Source organism: Trichoderma aggressivum (assembly GCF_033847375.1).
Source record: "Trichoderma aggressivum f. europaeum strain CBS 100526 chromosome Unknown scaffold_090, whole genome shotgun sequence".
Taxonomy (NCBI): Eukaryota; Fungi; Ascomycota; class Sordariomycetes; order Hypocreales; family Hypocreaceae; genus Trichoderma; species Trichoderma aggressivum.
This window is the reverse complement of record NW_026946456.1, coordinates 1-20062: the sequence shown is the minus strand read 5'-3', so window position 1 is coordinate 20062 and position 20062 is coordinate 1. Positions and strand designations below refer to the sequence as shown.

General features: G+C 49.5%; 4 protein-coding genes across 4 annotated transcripts; 2 read left to right on the top strand and 2 right to left on the bottom strand.

Moving 5' to 3' along the window:
- Positions 1-2978: 2978 nt before the first annotated feature.
- Positions 2979-10638, top strand: Triagg1_10858 (uncharacterized protein; the record flags this gene model as incomplete). Its single annotated transcript, XM_062894976.1, has 9 exons — positions 2979-3197; positions 3254-3310; positions 3372-3459; positions 3529-3594; positions 3668-3870; positions 3929-4169; positions 4239-4588; positions 4640-9080; positions 9137-10638. The coding sequence occupies 9 exons, from the start codon at positions 2979-2981 to the stop codon at positions 10636-10638; spliced, it is 7167 nt and encodes a 2388-aa protein (XP_062750178.1).
- Positions 10639-11238: 600 nt separating this feature from the next.
- Triagg1_10857 (uncharacterized protein) lies at positions 11239-12978 on the bottom strand (the record flags this gene model as incomplete). Its single annotated transcript, XM_062894975.1, has 5 exons — positions 11239-11343; positions 11402-11667; positions 11738-12409; positions 12458-12503; positions 12556-12978. 5 exons carry the CDS (start codon positions 12976-12978, stop codon positions 11239-11241), a joined length of 1512 nt encoding a protein of 503 aa, XP_062750177.1.
- A 2756-nt stretch (positions 12979-15734) lies between these two features.
- On the bottom strand, positions 15735-17369 carry Triagg1_10856 (uncharacterized protein; the record flags this gene model as incomplete). Its single annotated transcript, XM_062894973.1, has 3 exons — positions 15735-16200; positions 16272-16476; positions 16538-17369. The coding sequence occupies 3 exons, from the start codon at positions 17367-17369 to the stop codon at positions 15735-15737; spliced, it is 1503 nt and encodes a 500-aa protein (XP_062750176.1).
- A 1693-nt stretch (positions 17370-19062) lies between these two features.
- Positions 19063-19982, top strand: Triagg1_10855 (uncharacterized protein; the record flags this gene model as incomplete). Its single annotated transcript, XM_062894972.1, has 2 exons — positions 19063-19338; positions 19425-19982. 2 exons carry the CDS (start codon positions 19063-19065, stop codon positions 19980-19982), a joined length of 834 nt encoding a protein of 277 aa, XP_062750175.1.
- Between the last annotated feature and the right edge of the window lie 80 nt (positions 19983-20062).

Genomic DNA, 20062 nt, shown 5'->3' with positions numbered 1-20062 from the left:
ACAGGAGAGGCGTGACCACGCTGTCCAGCAGGCTCCTGAGAAAAGATTATGCGAGCAGCTATGCATTCACTGGCTCCTCGTCTCGGCGGCAACATGGTCACGGATTTGTTCAAGCGTTTCAGGATTCCCTTGCTCTACGCTTAATGGATACTAGGAACGGCCGAATACTCTATTAGCGGACGGGACAGCGGGTATCGGAAGGGTAACTGAGCCAGAGTGACACTGTTGTATGATGTCGGCGCAGCAATTGCGTGGCAACGGCCTTTCTGGTATATGTCGCGATGTTATACCGCTACCGTTAGAGACAGGTCGCAAATTGCACACGTCGCGCCAGATGCCGGCTGGCATTTGACGCCAGCAACGAGCCGTTCGTTTGCGCTGCGGTTACACCACACCATGCTTCGACCAGTCAGACGTATGCAATGGGACAGCACTTGCGTGGAAAAGTAGCGATCAGTTGCTGAACCGGTTCCACAAGAGGCTTGTTTCATCGCACGAGGATCTGAACTAGCATGCTGCCGCTTAAGCCGCCTTGCAAGAAATCTGGCGGCTGGTGTTCAAAACAGTTGGCATTGGTAGTCAATTGCACGGCCCGTTGCATCGGTATCTAATCTACTCAGCTATCGAATCTGTGGTATGAACTTCGAACTCATGCGGAACGGATTACTGGGCCGAGTCCTGAATGTTTGCTTTGGAGACGAGGCGATGGGCGACTACGGAGATCCCGCAAAGGCCTCCGTGGTATTCCTTCAACAACGCCGTTAGGCGTCCGCTCGGCTTTGCCGTTCTTTGTGTTACCTGGTCACGGGAACTAGGAAGCTGTCGAATCACAAGTTACAGACCATGATCTCTAGGTCAATGAAGCTGAGCCAATACAGTGATCGGCCTACTAGGTTGTCAATGTGCCTGCTAGGCTAGTCATGGGAATGAGGGTGAACTTGTTTTGTCAATGCAAGTAAGTACTATATCTTGAAGCACTTCAACTCTATCCATACATGCTCACAAGGCTCTATGAAAATCATTCTAGTGATTACTTAGAAGGGGGGAAAAGAAAGGGAAAAGGAAAAATAAAACGGAATACCGCATGTTGAGCCCCACGAGATGCTGCTTCTGTCCGGCGGTGTTGGCGGGTCAAGATGCATGGAGCTTCCATATTGATCTGACAAGCCAGTTCCACGGTAACGGATCTCAGAAAGCATCATATGATGAACTCTAATCGGGCAACTGCGCAATCGATGCGCGATTCCGTAACTAAACTTGGAATCACGTTCGAGCGTATACCGGAGAACCGGTTTTCTAGTGCCGTCGGCCTGGAACCATCCCTTACCGCCAAAGCCGTTCCGATACTAGGATCTTGGTTTAATCTTATTGAATTCCAACTAGCCTTGCCACCAATGCGTTAATGATGCTAGACGCTTCTGTTCATCTTCATGTTCTGGTTGTGAGCTCGCACGAACTTCATATTGACGCCTCTCTTTGTGCAAGTTTCTTGCTTAAGGGGCTTTTAACCGCATCGTCACATTTGAATTAACCTCGAATTCCATATTTGAAGAATTGCACATGAGCATCTCTGATCTGTGCCTTAACTTGGACGTTGCTGCATCGTCGCTTCTCCATTTCTTGACTCATCAACCTCAGAAATCATGACATCGTCACGCAGCAATATCGGTCAGCTAGCACCAAGGCCAAATGTCTGTACCCGAACATTATCCCACTGTCTACTAAGTGGAGATTCCAGACCGCAGGTTGAGTGGACAGGACAGATGTCACCAAGTCCTACGGTTGATTCCTTTGTTGAACAACGCCGGCGTATCTATGGCATGGTCTTCCTTCGGGCCATAATTATGCAGCGTGGCAGGATCGAAAGATCAGAGACGTCACAGGGCCATGTTCATTGTCTACCACTGACAGATGCTATTCATTGTCCAATACCGTAAGAACGGAAGTGTGAAGAGAAAGGAGTTTATAAACCATTACCACTGCAACAGTAATTACCAGAAATGTCATTGACAGGGATTAATGGTCAAATCTAACCCGAGTCAATGGAGATGCAGCTACTCCTTTCAGCCGCCGCAGCCAAGGTGGCCTACCCTCATTGGTTGATCGGATGCTTTAGATGCAATCTTCGGGAGGATTCCATTCCTTTGGGCAATGCCTGCGAGGCTCTTACTTGCAGAAAAATCTTGGGGCTAATACGCCTGCGCGGCATATTGCGTATAAGCTTGTCAACTAGACAGTACTAATCCTCTGGGCATTCCTACAATCTATCACTCCGATGCTCCATGTTTCATCTGCAGGAGCATGGGTCAGCTTCCTGCAGGATTCCCAATACCACTCATTGTCTCATGGGTCAACACCTTAGCAAATATTGTCACCAACGCGGCCCGTTTCCGGATTAGAAGCTGCATCTCTGGTCACTGAACGCGGGTAGTGCACACACTTCACATCAATAGTAGATGATCCGCATCTTCATCTATTGGCTGAGCTCTGCGCGTTTGTTTACCGCCATTGAGATGCCCGTTGCCAAGCCTCTTTCCTTCAACCAACTCCTTTTGGATGATCCCTCCGATGGCCCATTCACTGTGGGTGGTGTAGAAGCGCCTTTTATGCAATGGAGTGCGTCATTATGGATAGGGAGCTTGCCTAAGCTAGGGTTAACGCGGTGAGGCGAGGCTTTGATATTCCGTTTGTATAGAAGAGTGAGTGTGGGTGTGATTGGACTCTGCAGGTGTGTAGGTGTGCGTGCAAACGACCTCAGCAAACCTTTCTCTGGTATAAGAACACTTCGAGGGCTCCTTGCTCCACTCTCTATTGGCTCTTCTTCTTCACATTTCTTCTTTGGACACTTTACTCCATCAACTTCATCTACCTTGATTTATCTCGCTGCACCTCCCCCTGGCCCGATTACTACTACCCAGAGACTTTATTGCTCATATGAAGAGAGGGAGTGGCTGCTCCTCATCTTGGAATGACACATCATGTGTGAACCACCGAGAAAAGAAGGCCAAACCCTTGATTCTGGTATTGTAGATGATATCGCCATCGTTGGGCTTGCGTTGCGGTTCCCAGGCGACGCTACCTCGCCACAAAAGCTCTGGGATGTGTTAGAGCGGAAAGAGTCTCAATGGTCTGAGTTTCCAAAAGACCGGCTCAATATTGATGGTTATTATCACCCAAGCAATCAGAGGCTGGGAAGTGTATGCTCTCCTCCGGGTTCTTTATGTCTTTCAGAAGTTGTACTGACTTGTTGCAGCTCTCATTTCGAGGAGGTCATTTTTTGAAGGATGACATCAGCGCATTTGACGCTCCTGTGAGAATACCGGCAAGCTAAATGGACTGAAACTGAGCAAACATTAATAAGAATAACACAGTTCTTCTCGATCCCGACAGAGGAAGCAAACGCAGTCGATCCCCAGCAGCGTATGCTTCTTGAGGTCTCATACGAAGCGCTTGAGAATGGTACGTTGTATCCAGAATTGGGGCTTGTTCCACAAGACTAAAGACACTGACGTGCGTGATAATTATTAGCTGGTATTCGGAAAGAAGACATTGATGGGAGTGATGCTGCGGTCTATGTAGGCTCATTTGTCAAAGGTCAGTTCAACACTAGCAGCTTATCTTTTCGGAGATCCTTCAGGAATGTTCATCTAACGTTACACAACATTAGACTATGAATACATCAGCCTCCGCGATCAGAATTGGGGGCCGAAGTATGCCGCAACAGGGAATGGGATTGCCATCATGTCGAATCGTATATCGTATTTCCTCAACCTACATGGCCCAAGCATGACAGTGGACACTGGCTGCAGCTCTAGCCTTATTGCGGTTCACTTGGCTGCGCAGAGTCTTCGAACAGGCGAGACATCATTAGTAAGAAATTGAACGAGTATCTTGGCGCCTGAATGACCTTGGCTGACCTTGCTATCAGGCTTTGGCTGCAGGTACTGGCATGATTTTGTCTCCCGAAACTATGCTCCCCATGACGGCGTTGAACTTCCTCAGCCCGGATGGCAAATGTTTCACGTTCGACTCCCGAGCGAACGGTTACGGCAGAGGTGAAGGTATTGGTGTTGTGGTTATGAAGCGTCTGACAGATGCGATCCGTGACAACGATACTATTCACGCCGTCATGCGAGCTAGCAATATTAATCAGGACGGCCGCACCAAAGGTACGTTGAGAACATCCCTTATCGTCCATTTTCTTCCAAAAATGAAGCAATGTACTAACGAGATTCCAGGTATTACCTTTCCCAGCGGAGATGCCCAGGTTGCCAATATTCGTGCCGTTTATGATTCAGCTGGTCTTGATTTTGCTCAGACCGGCTACATCGAATGCCATGGCACGGGAACGCAGGCAGGTGATTGGCAAGAGCTCCAAGCCATCTCCCAAAGTATCGCTTCTGTCCGCACTGTTGACAACCCGATCATGGTGGGCTCTATCAAAACCAATATCGGCCATCTCGAGGGTGCAGCCGGCATTGCTGGTTTGATCAAAGGAGTGTTGTCCCTGGAACGCGGCCGTGTGCCTCCAAATATCAACTTCATAAAGGGCAATCCCAAAATTGACTTTAGGAATTGGAAAGTCAAGGTGATTAAAGCCCCCGATCCTCAGTCATGCAATTTACAAACGGCATATTAGGTCCCTACGGAAGTTACAGATTGGCCTATTGCTGGCATTCGTCGTGTCAGTGTCAATTCTTTCGGCTTCGGTGGCTCAAATGCCCATGTGGTGGTAGATGAAGCTCCGGGCTATCTTGAGCTAAAGGGGCTGAATGCAAATCATTCCTCTACAGACGTTATACCACCCAAAAAGACTGGAATCCCAGCTGAAAAGAGACCCGAAGCCCGGTTATTTTGTTACTCAGCAAACGACAATGCTGGTGTTGTCCGCGTTATGGAATCCCACATCGAGTTTCTTGAGTCTATTCAGAGAGACGCTCGAGACTCTTTGATCAACTATTCCTATACTCTGGGTTGCCGCCGGTCTAATTTAGAATGGAAAGGTTTTATCATAGCCGAATCAGCGTCAGACCTTGTGGCTAAGATTCAGGTTTTCGATACGGCTCATTTGGCGCGCTCATCGCTGAAGAAGCAACACAAGCTAGGATTCGTCTTTTGTGGCCAGGGCGCCCAGTGGGCAAAAATGGGCGCAGATCTCATGTCTTTCAATGTGTATAGCGCCAGCCTTAAAGAGGCCAGTTGCTTCTTGCAAATTGTGTTGGGATCTCGATTCGATCTTCTGAAAGAGATTCTTAGAGGAGGTGAGGACACACGCATATCTGATCCCGAAATCTCCCAGCCTGCAACGACCGCTCTTCAAGTTGCTCTTGTCGACTTGCTCAAGTCTTTTGACATCCAGCCCAAGTATGTTCTTGGACATTCCTCTGGAGAAATTGCCGCTGCGTATGCCTCGGGAGCCATATCACGATATGATGCCTGGAGAATTGCCTATTATCGTGGTCTCGCTGCCGCCAGCATTCCGTTCAGAGCTTCGAAGTTGAAAGGAGGCATGATGGTTGTTGGAATGTCAACTGAAGAAGCATCAGCATATCTTGCTAGAATTAACAAGTCTGCACAAATCGCTTGCATCAACAGTCCCAGATCCATTACAATCTCCGGCCAAGCTGAAGCCATCGAGTTTATCGCTCACGATCTGCGCCAAAAGAACATCTTCAACAGGGTCCTAAATGTCAAAGTTGCCTACCATTCGTCTCATATGAAACTCGTCGAAGATGATTACGTTGCTGCTCTTGATGAAATTGTTTCCAGCGACTGTTTTGAGGGAGTCAGGATGTTCTCTTCTGTCACTGGCAAAGAGGTGACGGGGAGCCAACTAAATGCCAAGTATTGGGCAGATAACATGGTCTCCCCCGTTCAATATGTTGGGGCAGTTCAGTCACTCATGAGACTTCCGCCAGATGACCTTCCAGATGCTTTGGTAGAACTCAGCCCCAGTGCAGTTCTCCGGTCACCAACGGCCGATGTTCTCGCCACGATCAGCGGTGCTGCCAGTCCAGCATACTATTCAGTCCTTGAGCGGAAACAAAATGGATGTATCACAATATTCGATCTCATTGGTAAATTGTGGTCTAAAGGGTATCCGGTCAATATGAGGAATGTCGTGTCCAAGGGTCATGAGCAGGAATCCTTGAGGTGTCTCTCGAATTTGCCATCATACGTCTGGGATCATAGCAAGAAATACTGGCACGAGACTGATATAAGTCGCGAGAATCGTCTGAGAGAGTATCCGCGAATGGATCTCATTGGTTACAAGGTATCGGATTCTATTACAACCTTCGAACCTATTTGGCGAGGGTTCTTGCGCATCTCAGAAAACCCCTGGATTCAAGACCATCAGGTACAAAAGACAATTGTCTATCCAGCCGCCGGCATGGTTTCCATGGTTCTAGAGGGAGCAAAGCAATTATCCAAAGACAGTCAGAATCTTTTAGGCTATGAGCTCGTGAATATGAGCATTGAGAAAGCCATGACGATTCCTAACACCTCTTATGGCCTGGAAGTCGCCCTTAGCATGAAAAAGGATCCGACGAACACCGATAGTCACGACAAGATTGGAATAAGATCATTCGTCATCTACTCTCGATCTCAGGGTCGATCGTGGGATCGACACGCCAGCGGTAATTTACGCTTCCATTACAAAATTGGAAACTGGCAGACAGCTTTCCGACCGTATGAGGGACGTCAAAGTACTATGAGCGAGATTTGCAAAAAGCCAATCATTCCACGGCAGCTTTACGAGCACCTTGATTCAATCGGAATGAACTACGGACCCTTGTTCCAGAACATTACCGAGGTTCGTAAGTGCGATGGTCACTGTGTGAGCAGAATCAAGATCCCAGATACCAAGGCAAAGATGCCCGCCAAGTTTGAGTATCCACATCTTCTACACCCAGCCACTCTAGATTCCATGATTCAAACTCTACTGGCTATACAGCCATCACCAATGGTTCCCGTCTTCATCAAGTCCCTCTTTGTGGCAGCAAACGTGGGCAGTGCGGAGTCTGGCGCAGACTTCAACGGCTACTCCTCAGTTAGAACTACTGGCATTCGAAACGCAGATGCCACCATTGTCATGAAGCAGGCATCATTAGACCATGCATATGTCGTTGTTGAAGGCCTGAGACTTACTGCATTGTCTCACCCATCTCCTGAAGAAGGAGGCTTCCTACCTAGCAATCGCAATCTTTGTAGTCAGATCATGTGGAAGGAAGATGCTACTTTTGCACGACCGAGCTCATACATTGAACAAGTCGATGTTCTGGCTCACAAGTATCCAGGACTATCGATTCTCCAAATTGGTGGCGTTTACCAGCTCTCACTAGCAACTCTTGGTGCAGTCAGCTCAGATCCAGACGCGAATCCCCAGCTCCTGAGATATACCATTCTTGAGGCAGATGGAGACGATACCGCTTCCCGAATTATTTCATATGTGAAAGACACCTCTCTACAGCCTTTCATTGAAACAATCTCGGATCTTGCAAGTATCAACAATGATTACCACTTAATTGTGGTTTGCACCAATGTCCAGGCAGATATCGACCTCTTGAAAACGAAATTGAAAGCAGGTGGTGTCTTACTGACGCAAGTCACTGATCCGAAATCCAATAAGCGACAACTTGACGAAGCCAAGAGTACATCAGACATTGGAAATTCTCAAGCAATTACCAATAGCCACCTTATGAGAGACGATGAAGATTTTGTCCATTTCATGGAGGGCGGAGTCCAAATTGACCTGAAGGCTCACAGGTATAACCAGCCATCTCGTTTGATCAGTCCAGTCGTCATTATCACTCCGAAAGAAGTGGGCCCAGAAGTTCAAAACTTCATTGCTGCCATTCATCGAATTAAGAAAACAAGAAAGATTCCGCTCGATATTTCGTCTATGGCTGTTGATGAAGTGGTTGAAGACCCGACTGCAATCGATGGGAAAACAATGATTTCGCTGCTCGAGTTTTCTGGCCTTGTGCCTCGCGATTGTTCCATTTTCGAATGGGAGAAAGAAGATTTCGACGCCTTTCGCGTATTACAAAAACGGGCAGATCATGTTTTCTGGGTTACTCGGGGAGCTTCGATGAGCTGCGAGAATCCCCGCGGAAGTCCCATTGTCGGGCTCTCCAGGACTCTAATCTCCGAAGATTCCCTCAACTCGATTGTCACTTTTGATTTAGAGAGAAAATCAAAGCTCGATGATCCCACTGTTGATAACGTATTGCGCCTCCTTGACGCAACCTTTGGATCAAAACTAGGACCCCTACAGGATACAGAGTTTGCAGAAGAGGGTGGGAAAATTTACATTCCTCGTCTTAAAGCAATCCCTTCTATGAATCGCATCATTGAAGGCAAAGCTTTGACCGGGAGGTTCTCTCAGAAACCGTTCATGAACAGCCCAGGTCTTCAGTTAACGATCGAGGCTCCGGGTATTAGTGAAGACAACTTATTCTTCATCAAATCCGAATTGCCAGAGTTAGGAGCAGACGAGGTTGAAATAGCATTCAAAGAGGCGCCTCTCTCTGTGCTTGATCTCGAGGTTGTGCTCGGAAGATCTCAGGAGTCAACAATTGGGGCAGACATCAGAGGCAAAATTACTCGAGTGGGCAGCGAGGTCAGGGGGTTATCTGCAGGCGACAATGTTGTTGCTTTGGTTGCCGACGGCTCAATCAAAAACTTAGTGAGAGTCAAGTCTCAATTTGTCAAGCGTGCCGCTACCGACATTGTACCAAGTTTTCTTGTCAGCGCCTATTTTGCCCTCATTCACATCGGAAGAGTGAAGCGAGGCCGGAAGGCATTGATCCATAATGGTACCAGTGCTTTTGGTCTCACCGCGGTTAATATAGCTATTGCAATTGGAGCTGAAGTCTTTGCTACAATTGTCGGCCCAGACACCGATCGACAGCGCGAGATTTTGGAACGGCGTGGCATTTCCAGGGAACATATCTTGGAGGCTGATTCCGGCCTTTTCGTCGCTGCTCTCCTGGGAGCTACAGACGGTAACGGCGTGGATTGTGTGTTTAACCCAACTTTGGAAGCATTTGACGTACAGTTCGATTGCGTCCGAAATTGTAAGACGTGAAGCTACCACTTTCATGTTTCCTCTAGCTTGTAGCTAACATTACAGCAGGCGGTAGCATCATCCAATTTGCGAGCAAGTCTTCGACCCCGATCTCCGGCCGTATACCGCCAACATCTATAACTGTTTCCAACTGGAATCTACATGAACTCCTCAGAGAGGACCCGGATTTTGTAGCAGAGCTTCTGGAGCGGGCCATTCAGTTCATCCAGACTGTCGAATTCAAGCCCTCCCCATACACCGAACTCAAGAAAGTTTTCGATATTGGCGCCTTGGAAGATGGGTTGCTGTGCCTTCAGCAAACACCTCATATCGGATTTGTCTCGCTATCCCTTGCTGAAGACGGCTCAAGCACAGTTTCCGTACTGAATGACGATATTACAAAATCGCTGGAAGAGTCTCTTGAATCAGGTGGGACATACCTGCTAACAGGTGGTCTTGGTGGCCTCGGAAGGAGCATAGCTGAGCTCCTTGTAAGCAATGGCGCTCGACATCTAGCATTTGTTTCTCGGTCTGGCGCCTCATCCGATGTAATGAAAGCATTCCTCAAGGATCTGCAGTCAAGAGATATTGACGCGAGAGCCTTTTCTGTCGATATTTGCGACAAACTGGAGCTGGATTGTCTCATCAAAGACGTCATTAGCTTGGACATGCCCCCAATACGTGGTGTATTCCAATGCGCGGCGGTACTCAGAGATTCCGTTTTCAGTAACATGACCTTTGATGATTGGGACACAGCCATCAAGGTAAAGACTCTCGGCTCCTGGAATTTATACCATAGCATCTCAGCCGAGGGTCATGATCCCTTCTATGTCTTCCTTGCCAGTTCGTCCGGCATTATTGGCAACCGCGGTCAGGCCAACTACGCTGCAGGTAACTGTTTTCTAGATTCGTTTGCCAGATATCTCCAGAAGCAGGGAGAGCGCGCCGTGGCCATTGACCTCGGTCCAGTCTTGGGAGCTGGTATGCTTGCCGAGAATGAAGAGATTCTGGATACCTTACGATCCAATGGCTTCTTTGGTATTCCGCATGAAGATTTCCTCACGATTGTCAAGCATGCCATCACGGGAGAGATAACCCCAGGAGTACCTATTCCTCCCCAAATCACCGTGGCTGTTGGAACAGGGGGCATGAATGCCCAAATCAATGCCGCAGACCCATACTGGACTCGCACCGCGCTCTACTCGTACCTCAATTTGGTTGACATGGCCCCACCGAATCTACTCGCAGGTGGTGAGGCGAGTAATAAGGACATGAGATCCATGCTTGTCTCAGCGGCAAGCTTCGAAGAGGCGTCATTGATTGTCCGTGATGGCCTCTCCATTATGCTGGCCAAGGCGATGAACATGCTCCCTTCGGAGATTGACATGAATAAGTCATTGAACGCCTACGGCGTGGATTCTCTCGTGGCTGTCACTATCCGAAACTGGATTCTGAATAATTGCGGCGTCCAATTTTCCGTGTTTGAGATTCTCAGCGATTCGCCCATCACGGAGATGGCAGACACAATCGCGGTGAAGGGAGGCTATGGCGGATTGGAAACAGAGTGAAGAAGGACGGAGACGGAGCAAAGTGAAATGGGGGAAAAGGAGTGAGGTTGAAAGAAAAGGCTACGAAGGAAGCAACATAGGAGGGTTGGGCTTAAAATGTAATAGCTACTACCTACTAGTAGGTAGTTGACAGGCGGAGAGAGAACAGAATTCTTTAGGTACAGGCTAGGCAGTTAAACGGGCAAAAGACGATGCGATTTCTTGTACATCCGATGATGATCGAGGTCATTGATTGACGCCCACAAAAAGTAAAACAGCCGGTGGAGGCAAAAGTAAATGCGCTGCGTAATCTGGGAATCGAACCCAGGGCTCCCCGACGTTGCGGATGGCAACGGAGAATTTTACCACTAAACCAATTACGCGGGTTTCTCATTGGAAGACGACGTCCTAATGCTTGAATATGGGTATTTCGGAGACGGAATGCTGAAACAACTGGAGCAATCGATGCATCGCCTTCAGAATCCAGCTTCCAAGTTATGAAAAGTAAATATCAATCAAGTATCAGTCACTTCGTATGCTTTCTATCCAGTCCATCAATTAATCACCAACGATACTCTACACAATCGATCCTCGCCCCAGCTTCAGCTGTATATCAGAGAGTCAAACGCCTTGCTCCTCGCACTCCTCGACCTGAGCCTCAACGCCCTGCTCATCCCACACTGCCTCTATCACGCTCATTTTGCAATTTTCTACCCTGTGTACTCCCTAAAGAAATATCAGTAGCTGCAAAATCCTTTAGGATCGAAGATACGAGCTAGCATACCTTGAATTGGAATCTGGGGTCAGCTGCCTTGAATAGCTCGCAAAACTCTCTTTCCTCTCGTTCCTGCGCGTTGAGGAGAGTACCCATGATCATATCCATGCTTCTCAACAGCTTTTCATCCCACGGATTCTCTGAGCCTGGGCCTCGTATGCAATAATCATTGATGATGACCCGAGCGCCGGGCTTTAGAGCAGGGATGAGATTCTTCAAAATCGAAACGGCATAAGGGCTTGAATAGTTGTGGAAAATCCACCGAAAGTAGTATACTAGCATTATTTCCAAGTCAGCAACAATATGATAGAACTAGAAGTAGACGACTAGTGAGAAGCAACTTACTATCAGCACCTTTGACAGGTTGCTCCGTGAAGAAGTCGTGGGCTTGCAAGGAGATTCTCTCTGCCACGGTTGCATCCTCGTAAATAGGCCTCGGGGCCGTATTTATCGTTTTGGACAAATCTTGCACGATGAACTTCATGTTCTTCCACTTTTTGGCCAGTTCTACAGCCACGAAGCCATGGCTGCCCCCGACATCAACGAGCGTACCCCCGCGCTCATTTACCTCGGAGAGGTCATAGTTATCTACAAAATAGCTAATTTCATAACCCTCTCCGCTGGTGAAGCTGAGCATCGCATTAGCAAAGCGCTTGGCCTTGACTGGATCCTTACCCAGAGTCTCAAACATGGGCTCTTCTCCAACCGTGCTGAAAGCAAAGTTGAATCCTGTGTGAGTCAAGGAGGTTGCCTCGGGGTGAGATTTCAATGCCTGCATAACATGGCCAGCGGCAGGGAAAATATCTTCTGAATTGAAGCCAATCCAGGCTTGAAGCGAGGCGTCCTGTGCCAGGAGACGCGAATTCGCAGTATGGGCAATGAGACCTGGAGATGGCTCGCAGAATATATTGTTAGTCATCGCATGCCGTAACGCACGAGCAAGGTTGATAGGTTCCAACGGAGTCTTAGATTGAAGTTCGGTTAATTCGATGGGAGCGTCCAACGGAACGAGTTTGGCTGCACAATAGTTAGTCAGATCAAAAATCAACGTTCATTCAGTCGTACCAATTTGATAGCTGTTAATTAGCTGTAGGCTCAAGGTGTCCAAGTACTGTCGAGTCAAGTTAGCACAGTGGCGAAACCGGAACAGAGGCAGAACTTACACTCCAAACATCATATCTGACGCTTTCTCGAGGGCCCCTGACGAGGTTTGTAAGCTCTTTGGTAGCGAAAACAATCTTTTGACGGCTCTTTTGTATCTCATCGGGTAAAAGAGGGAAATCGTCTGGTCCATCGACGCTGAGACTCGGCTGAGCGATACCATTCGACTTGAGGTACGTCTGCAGCTTCTCGGTTTCAACGCGGATAGTTTCTGCCAGCACAAGCATTCGAGAGTCGGCAGATTCTACTTTGATGACTTCACTCTGATCTTCTTCTTTCTTTTGTAAAGACGCTTCTTTCGGTCTTGCAGGAGAGAAGCCAGGAAACGAAAGCCGATTGAGTCGCTTTTTGTCAATTTCCATGCTGGCTGTAGACGGGCTGCGCTCGGAGAACAGCCACGATGGGACTCTAAGCTTTGCCATCATGATGTCAAATGGAGGGCTGTAAGGCGCAAAGTTAGAAAACGAGATGAATTTCAGCATGAAACAAAAGGAAAGAACAGAGATGTCCAAGTGAAAATGATGAGGAGACAACAGCAAGAAGAGAAATGGTCAGTAAAGCCATGACTCCGTTTGCTAGACACTTGGCAACGAAGGATCATGGCCAACATTGAGGCTAAGTGAACAGGCCAAGGCCCGTGCTCACGAAACAAAAAGATCAGACGATGATCCATCCTTTTGCAAACTTGCAAGAAAAGTCACCGGCATGTGGGCAAGTTCGACAACGGAGAAGAATCGGAGTCTCATGGAGCGAGTGCCCAGCTGAGTACCTCTAGCACCTTCAAGTCTCACAATCAGGTGCCAATTGTGACATCTCTAGCCATGTACAGGAGAGTTTCATTTTCTTTCCTCTCCTTTATATGTAAAACATCCGGGATGGTCCAGGTTGTGATGGCATGCCCGCTGGAGCATCCTCGCAATAACCTCAAGGGTCAACAGACAAAAAGAGATGTTTCCAAGAAAGAAATTTGGAACAGATAAGATACCATGTAAAGGGAAAAGATAAAAGGAATTGCACATACAATGAGGCAAAGTCTGCCTGAGGCTGCCTTCGCAGACGATGTCTCTGGAAGTAGAAAGAGCTCGGCGAGGCCCCTCGTGCGTAAGGGAAGCAGCGATATGATGAGTCGGATTCAAAGTATTTCCGTTTCGAGTCTCTCTTAAGCGCAGGTCTTTTCTTCTCTGCTTATTTTCCTGCTCGCACCAGCCAGAGTTGTCTTTTCAACTGTTGGCTGTTGTCGATGCCGCCGCCGTTTATCTTATAACAAACGCCCAGTTGTCAGGTGAGAAACACAGATTGAGCAACTGGTTACGGCTGCAGTGGGGAAGAAAGAGAGAGAGAGGAGAGCGGAGGAGAAAGAAGAAGAAGAGGCCAATGGACAGCTTTCAAGACACGGAGACTCGCAGCAATTAAACTAACTCCGACCCCAGAATGCACAGCTGCAGCTGTTTGCACTGACACTACGAGCACCAACATATTCCGTCCCAGTAGCCGACACTCTCCGCATCTACGCCTCCGTACTCGTACTATAAGCCTGGGTCGATCGATGCAAGAGCCGGAGGCTGACAGAACCCTGGTCAGGCATGGTGTCCCAATCCGCCATCCCCGACAGACTAGAGCGGCATCAGTCTCCAGAATTACGGAGCATCCAACCGAGAGTGGTGGTGCTCTGAGGGTGCATTCGGGTGCCAAGTACCCGTTTCCAATGCCAGTCATGTCTCGTGCAGAGCCCGGGTTATCTAGTAGATAGCTAATCGCCGTCAGCGAGATCAGATCACGACCCTGTAGGAAAGTATATCCCGAGGTTCCGTTTCGAGCAACGTCAGAATCAACGAAGAGACCACGATCTTCAGACTATGACAAATTTCAGCTGTTGGAGATGTGATTGTCCCGAGAATGGCAGGGGTAAGCTGCGAGTATCGTGCAACGAGTTCTGCACTACTCAAGCTAAGGCGGCATGACTTGAAACCATGATGGCTTAGAGCCAACAATGCGGTTGTTGGATATCCAGCTCTTCTTCTCTCCACAAATCGACTCCCCATCGTGCCCTGTCCTTCGAGCTGATACGTTCTTACATTAGCCGCAAACATCAAGGCGCGGACCGCACGCCACCCCCGGCTGGCTTGTACGTCGGCCATCTCCTGTATCACCTGGCAAAGATGGCTTTGTGCTACTACGATTAATGATCAGGCACCACCTTCTCATAAATTGACAGGACAGCGGCAAACATCTCCATCAGGATCCTCCACTATCGGGACTCTCTGAACTAGAGTGATATTCGGCGTCTTGGACGGAACACATGTCATTTTTTGGGAGGCATCAGGCCAGCCGTCTCCTGCCGCTTTTTCAGCTTTCGCTCAGCCCTTGCGTCCGCAAACTTGACCGTCTGCCGTCCAGCTTGAGATATCGCCGGGAAACCCTGGTCAGAAACGCCACCGGGAGCTGGTCCCCAGCGCCACTGCCCAAGGGGGAGGTGCGGCAGGCAGGTGAGGCCATTTGTGAGACTGTTTGCTGTCACTGCTTGCTGCCACCGCGTCTTCTGATATGGGGGAAGTGCTGTGTGATACAAGTACATGGATGGATACAGCACTCCCAGAGCGGCCAGACGTGCAGCTCCATATTGCGCCGGACGCTAAAAACTGCGGCCGAGACGCCGTCTTGGCCGCAAAGGTCTCGGACGTGTAAGTCTTTGGGTGGATCGCGAGCGGGTGATCTCGTTGGCCAATTCGTATATCACGGGCTGCGCTTAGTGGTGGCTCTCCCTCCAGCCATCCCTGACTTCATGCGGTATCAGACTGAACCACATTTCACCGCTTGGTTGCAGAGCTGTCACTTTCTCTTTCTTTCTTTTTCTAATGGCTTCCTTTGTGAAGAGTATGTTCACTGTTGTGCCAACATATGGAGGAATAAAACAAAGCAGAGAAGGGGGGGCATACAGAGCACAATCTATGTGTATTGCATTGTCTTATTGTAATTAACCCTTTTCACCTAGTTGTCTGTACTAACGGCCTGAGCCGAGCTTTGAATAAACTCCATCCCATCGAAGAAGAATATGTAATTAAACCATCATAAAACAACACCCGCAGTGGGGTAGTACAGGCACTTTCAAATATTAATCCAAGACCTGGGACTATACTGTCTTGCCAAAATTCAAGACAAATGATGTATCTACACCGCACTACTACGGCCTCTGCCCGTATATGACGTGGAACGGCATGTACATGAGCTGGGAATTGTCAAAGTAGGCCCGCCGAACCTCGATCAGGAGCAACTCGACCTGATCTCGGTTCCACCCCAGGCCCCGAGTCAAGGGGCCCAGGGCAATGGCCTGCAGGCCGTCCAGGAGAATGGTCCGCCAGTAGAGGCCGACCGTCTTGAGGACCTTGTTCTTGGGCCAAGTGCCGATGGGCACATGGAGCACGCGTTCCGTGACGTTGGTGAAGCCTGCTTGCTGCATCTTGTCGGCTAGTCGTCCATCGGATACGGCATCCATATCGATGCCCAGGGCGGCTAGGCCGTCCGTCACATGCTTCCAAAAGCGGGCGACGGGGTGATCCGGGGACAATTCACCGTTTCCACCCGTAAGGGCGCTTCTGGGGGTGTGGTGGACTTCCTGGAGCTCCATCCAGCCGCCGATCTTGAGATGCCTGATGGCGTCGTCGGTCAGTACATGTACTCGTAGCCATCACGGTGGGAGAGTGGGGGAGGTTAGATTTACTCTATGGCTCTTCGGAAGAGCTTCATCCAATCTCGGATTGCCATGACGGTGTGCCTTGAGTGAATGTAGTCGAAATGGTTTCGAGAATGTAGCCACGGCGATTCCACATCGTCTATCATGAATCGAACGTTGGGCGGCAGCCAATCTGGCTGGATGGGCGAAAGGTCGATTCCCAGGATGTGGGCACTGGGGAATCTGTCTCCCACTAGTTGATACGGGCGTTAATGTAAACCGAAGAGCAAAAGGTGGTGAGGGCGGCTACTTACTCTCAATCGTCCAAATGCCCGTGCCCGTTCCTATATCGAGAATCTCTTGGGGGTTGGCGCCAATGGGGGCAAAGTGCAATTTCTGATTGCACAGGAGTTTGACCATGGCGTGTTTCATGTCTTCCCTCTCCTGCTCGACGTCTTCATTGGGGAAGTTGTAGCTGCCCTCGCGGAACCGATGGTAGCGGCGGCCATTCTCAAACATGTAGTCGCGGACCGAGGACATGGCAGACGTGCTGGCCGAGCTGACACTGTCGCTGTCATAGCCGGCATCAGATGATGTGTCGTCAGCTCCACCATCGGTGCTCTCTGCAATATCGGCGATGATGGACTCCTCGGCTTGGTCAAGAGCTTCGAGAGATAATTGTTCTTGTTCGGAAGTAGACAGCTCGGGAAATATCGAGACGCCATTCGGATGGGCTAAAGGAGCTACTGTGGACTCTGGCCTAGCAGCATTTCCCAACGGGGTGAACACTCCATCAGCTTGCTGTTGCTCGTTTTTCTTGGTAAGATTGAGCGGCGGGATGATGATCTCGCCGTGAGCATCTTGGTAGGTTTGCCCATGCGGTTCGTCTGCCAGCCCTTGCTGAGTGTCGTGTAGTTGCAAGGGCGGCAGTTTATAGTCAAGTGGATTATTGACTTGTAAATGAGCATGATGCTGCGGTTCATATTCGCCACGTGAAGTATCACCAGTGCTGTTGCTAATGGTGGTATGGTTCACGCTTGAAGAGCTGGCCGAGTGACCATCAGTACTCGTCGTGCCATTGCCGGTACAGGAGTCTGGTATTTGATGAGGCGGAGCTTCCAAGGTATCTTGTAAATACCGATCCATGGCGAAGTGAGATGAAGCAGAAGAGTATTTCATGGCTTCAATTCTCCGATGTGAGATGGTAGAGAGGAGATGGATAAATAAGCGGCCGGAGGCGTTCCAAGAAATGTGAGTGTCTCCAGGCGGCGGAATCAAGTCACGGACGGTACGCAAGAGCAAGTATTTATCTCCCGGCCGGCAGACACAGCGCTCGTTGGGCAAAATACGTATCTTGTCGTCATTCGGGAAACTGGAGGCCGCAATGTCTCGGGGAACCAATTATGCTGGTCTCACACAGGCGCGGATTGGCCTGCTGCCTTTTTGGAGAGACGAGATGGAGATTGGCTGCGAGGGTTCCAGGGGAGGAGATCAAGGACAGACTGTATGGCAGGACAGAACAGAGTTGGTGTAGGTGAAAATCGTAGAGGAAGAGAGGTGCCTAAACTATTGGATCTCTGATTGATTCAAAGAATGATCGAAGTATGAGAGAAGTGTCGAGGGCGAGATACACGCAGTGGGGGAAGCTGGAATGAGGATCGAAGAGTTTAACTGCATTAGCATTTGACGGAGGGATCTAGCCAAGGCCGCTAGGGGACTAGAAAGGACAGGGCCTGATATAGTCGCCGTTCACGCAAGCAATGCCAGCTGAAGGCTTCGAGACATGCAGCTCGAGGGGCGTGGGGCAGAGCAGGTAGGGGGGGGGGGGGACGCCACCGGTTTGATGGCTCGTGGATTGGATGCGTCACACTCAGATTTGATCGGTGATCCGTGCAAGTTGAGGCAAAGCAGCGGCCAACGGCTGGAAAGCAGGGGACGGTGAGGGATTGCCTGTCATTTGATGTATTTGTTATGTCAATGGTGATTCGTAATAGTGCTACAGGGCCAACGGACAGTCGGGGGATGCGCGAGCCAACCAACGATTCGATTCGTCTGGTCTAACACGGGAAGCACATGCATACAACTGTACGCACGGTTCATACTTGGACTGTCCACTCATTCGCTCATTCACGGTGTGTATTGAGCAGCCAACCAGGTGCGGTGGCTGTTGCTCGTATGTACCTGCAGAAGCTCGACAAGATCTCGTTGGAAGGCATCTTGATCCGAATGCATGAAATAATGGAACCTCCAGAAGATGCTCCTCTCCAACTGGCACTTGGTTTTAGCGGTTGGCGGGGGATTTTCAGTAGCGGCGGGTTTGTCTCCAGCTGAGCCGGCAGCCGCCGCTCATTGAACTAAAACCTTGACCCTAGTGATTTAGTGAGTGAGTGAGCGAGTGAGCTGAATGAGTGAGCAGCAAGATAACCTGAACCCTTGATATCAATTGAAGTGAGTAAGTCAACTCACCCCATCTCATCTCATCCCCTCACTTCCACCGTACATCTCACTCCAATTACCCTATATAACAAGGCCGATTACATCAAAGATAGGTATCAAAAGTTTTTTTTTTTCTTTTTTCTCAGCTGAATATTTTTTTTATCAACACATGAGATGGGGTTCTTTTTAACTCCGACATTTCTGCCGAATACACAAGAATAACACCGTCGTAGGCTCTACAACCCACTTTTTTTTTCCCTCGGACATTGGCACATGTAGTCTAAATGCTCGAGTCCATCATATCAACATCCAGCTCATGATTTTCCCACTCTCCAAGCGTAATATCCCAGTGCAGCTCATCTCGTATCAGTCGCCTCACTGGTAGATTAAATCATCCACCTTCATGTCACGCACTCCGAAAACGCCTCGCTGCGTTGGCAGCCCGTCCTTCGCCCCAGATGAAGTCATCGAGGATGCTCCAAGACTCCAGCAAGCCCGCGAGCTGTTGGCAGCAAACGACCTATACAACGCCAGCCGCGCCCTGCTAAGCCTTCCCGAGAGAGACTCCTTTACGTATCATGCCATGACAAGTGTCAAGCTGGCCGAGGTGCAGCACGTTGTCGGACTGGGCGGCGTCAATGGTCTGCACGCTTGGTATCGTGACGAGGATGGCACAGCTGTAAGCCTCAATACCTTGCCCTTTTCACTCCCTTGCACAGGTCAGGTCATGGAACGAGAACTGTAACTGAAAGCAAAGACTCGCAGAGGGAGCCGCCGCCGCTACCAGACATCGAGGCGTACATCTCCATCTTCAGTCCCTCAACGGCCACGGCGTCTGCTCTCAAGAACTTTGAGACCAACGCAAAGAAGACGTCGATCCGGTCCGAGGCCGCGCGGCACTTGGCGGAGAAGCGCTACGTGCACCCGGCATTGGCCTCACAGCTAACCATTCCAAAGGCCAAGCAGCCGCCCAGCCAGAACCCGTACTTTGACTTCTGGGCCTGGTCGTGCCGCAATCTAGAGTGGTGCGGGCCGTGCGCTTCATCTGAGCGGGTGGCAACGAGCCACCATGTGCTCCCTATTTTCATGCACCACTTTGGCTGTGCAACGCCATCACACGAGAGCCTGCAAGTGTTGAGACTGCTGGCGGATGGCCGAGCCGTGGCGGATATGGGCTCGGGTAACGGGTACTGGACGTTTCTGCTTCGGCGGTACGGCCTGACGGTCTATCCGGTGGATAACATGCAGAGCGAGTGGAGGGTCAATTGGGTCGACGACACCGTCATCATGGACGGCGTCCAGTGGCTACGAACAGGGTTGTAAATTAGTATTTAGTATTTAGTTACTAATTTAGTATTAGTATTAGTATTTAGTATTTTTAGTATTAGTTACTAAAAAATTAG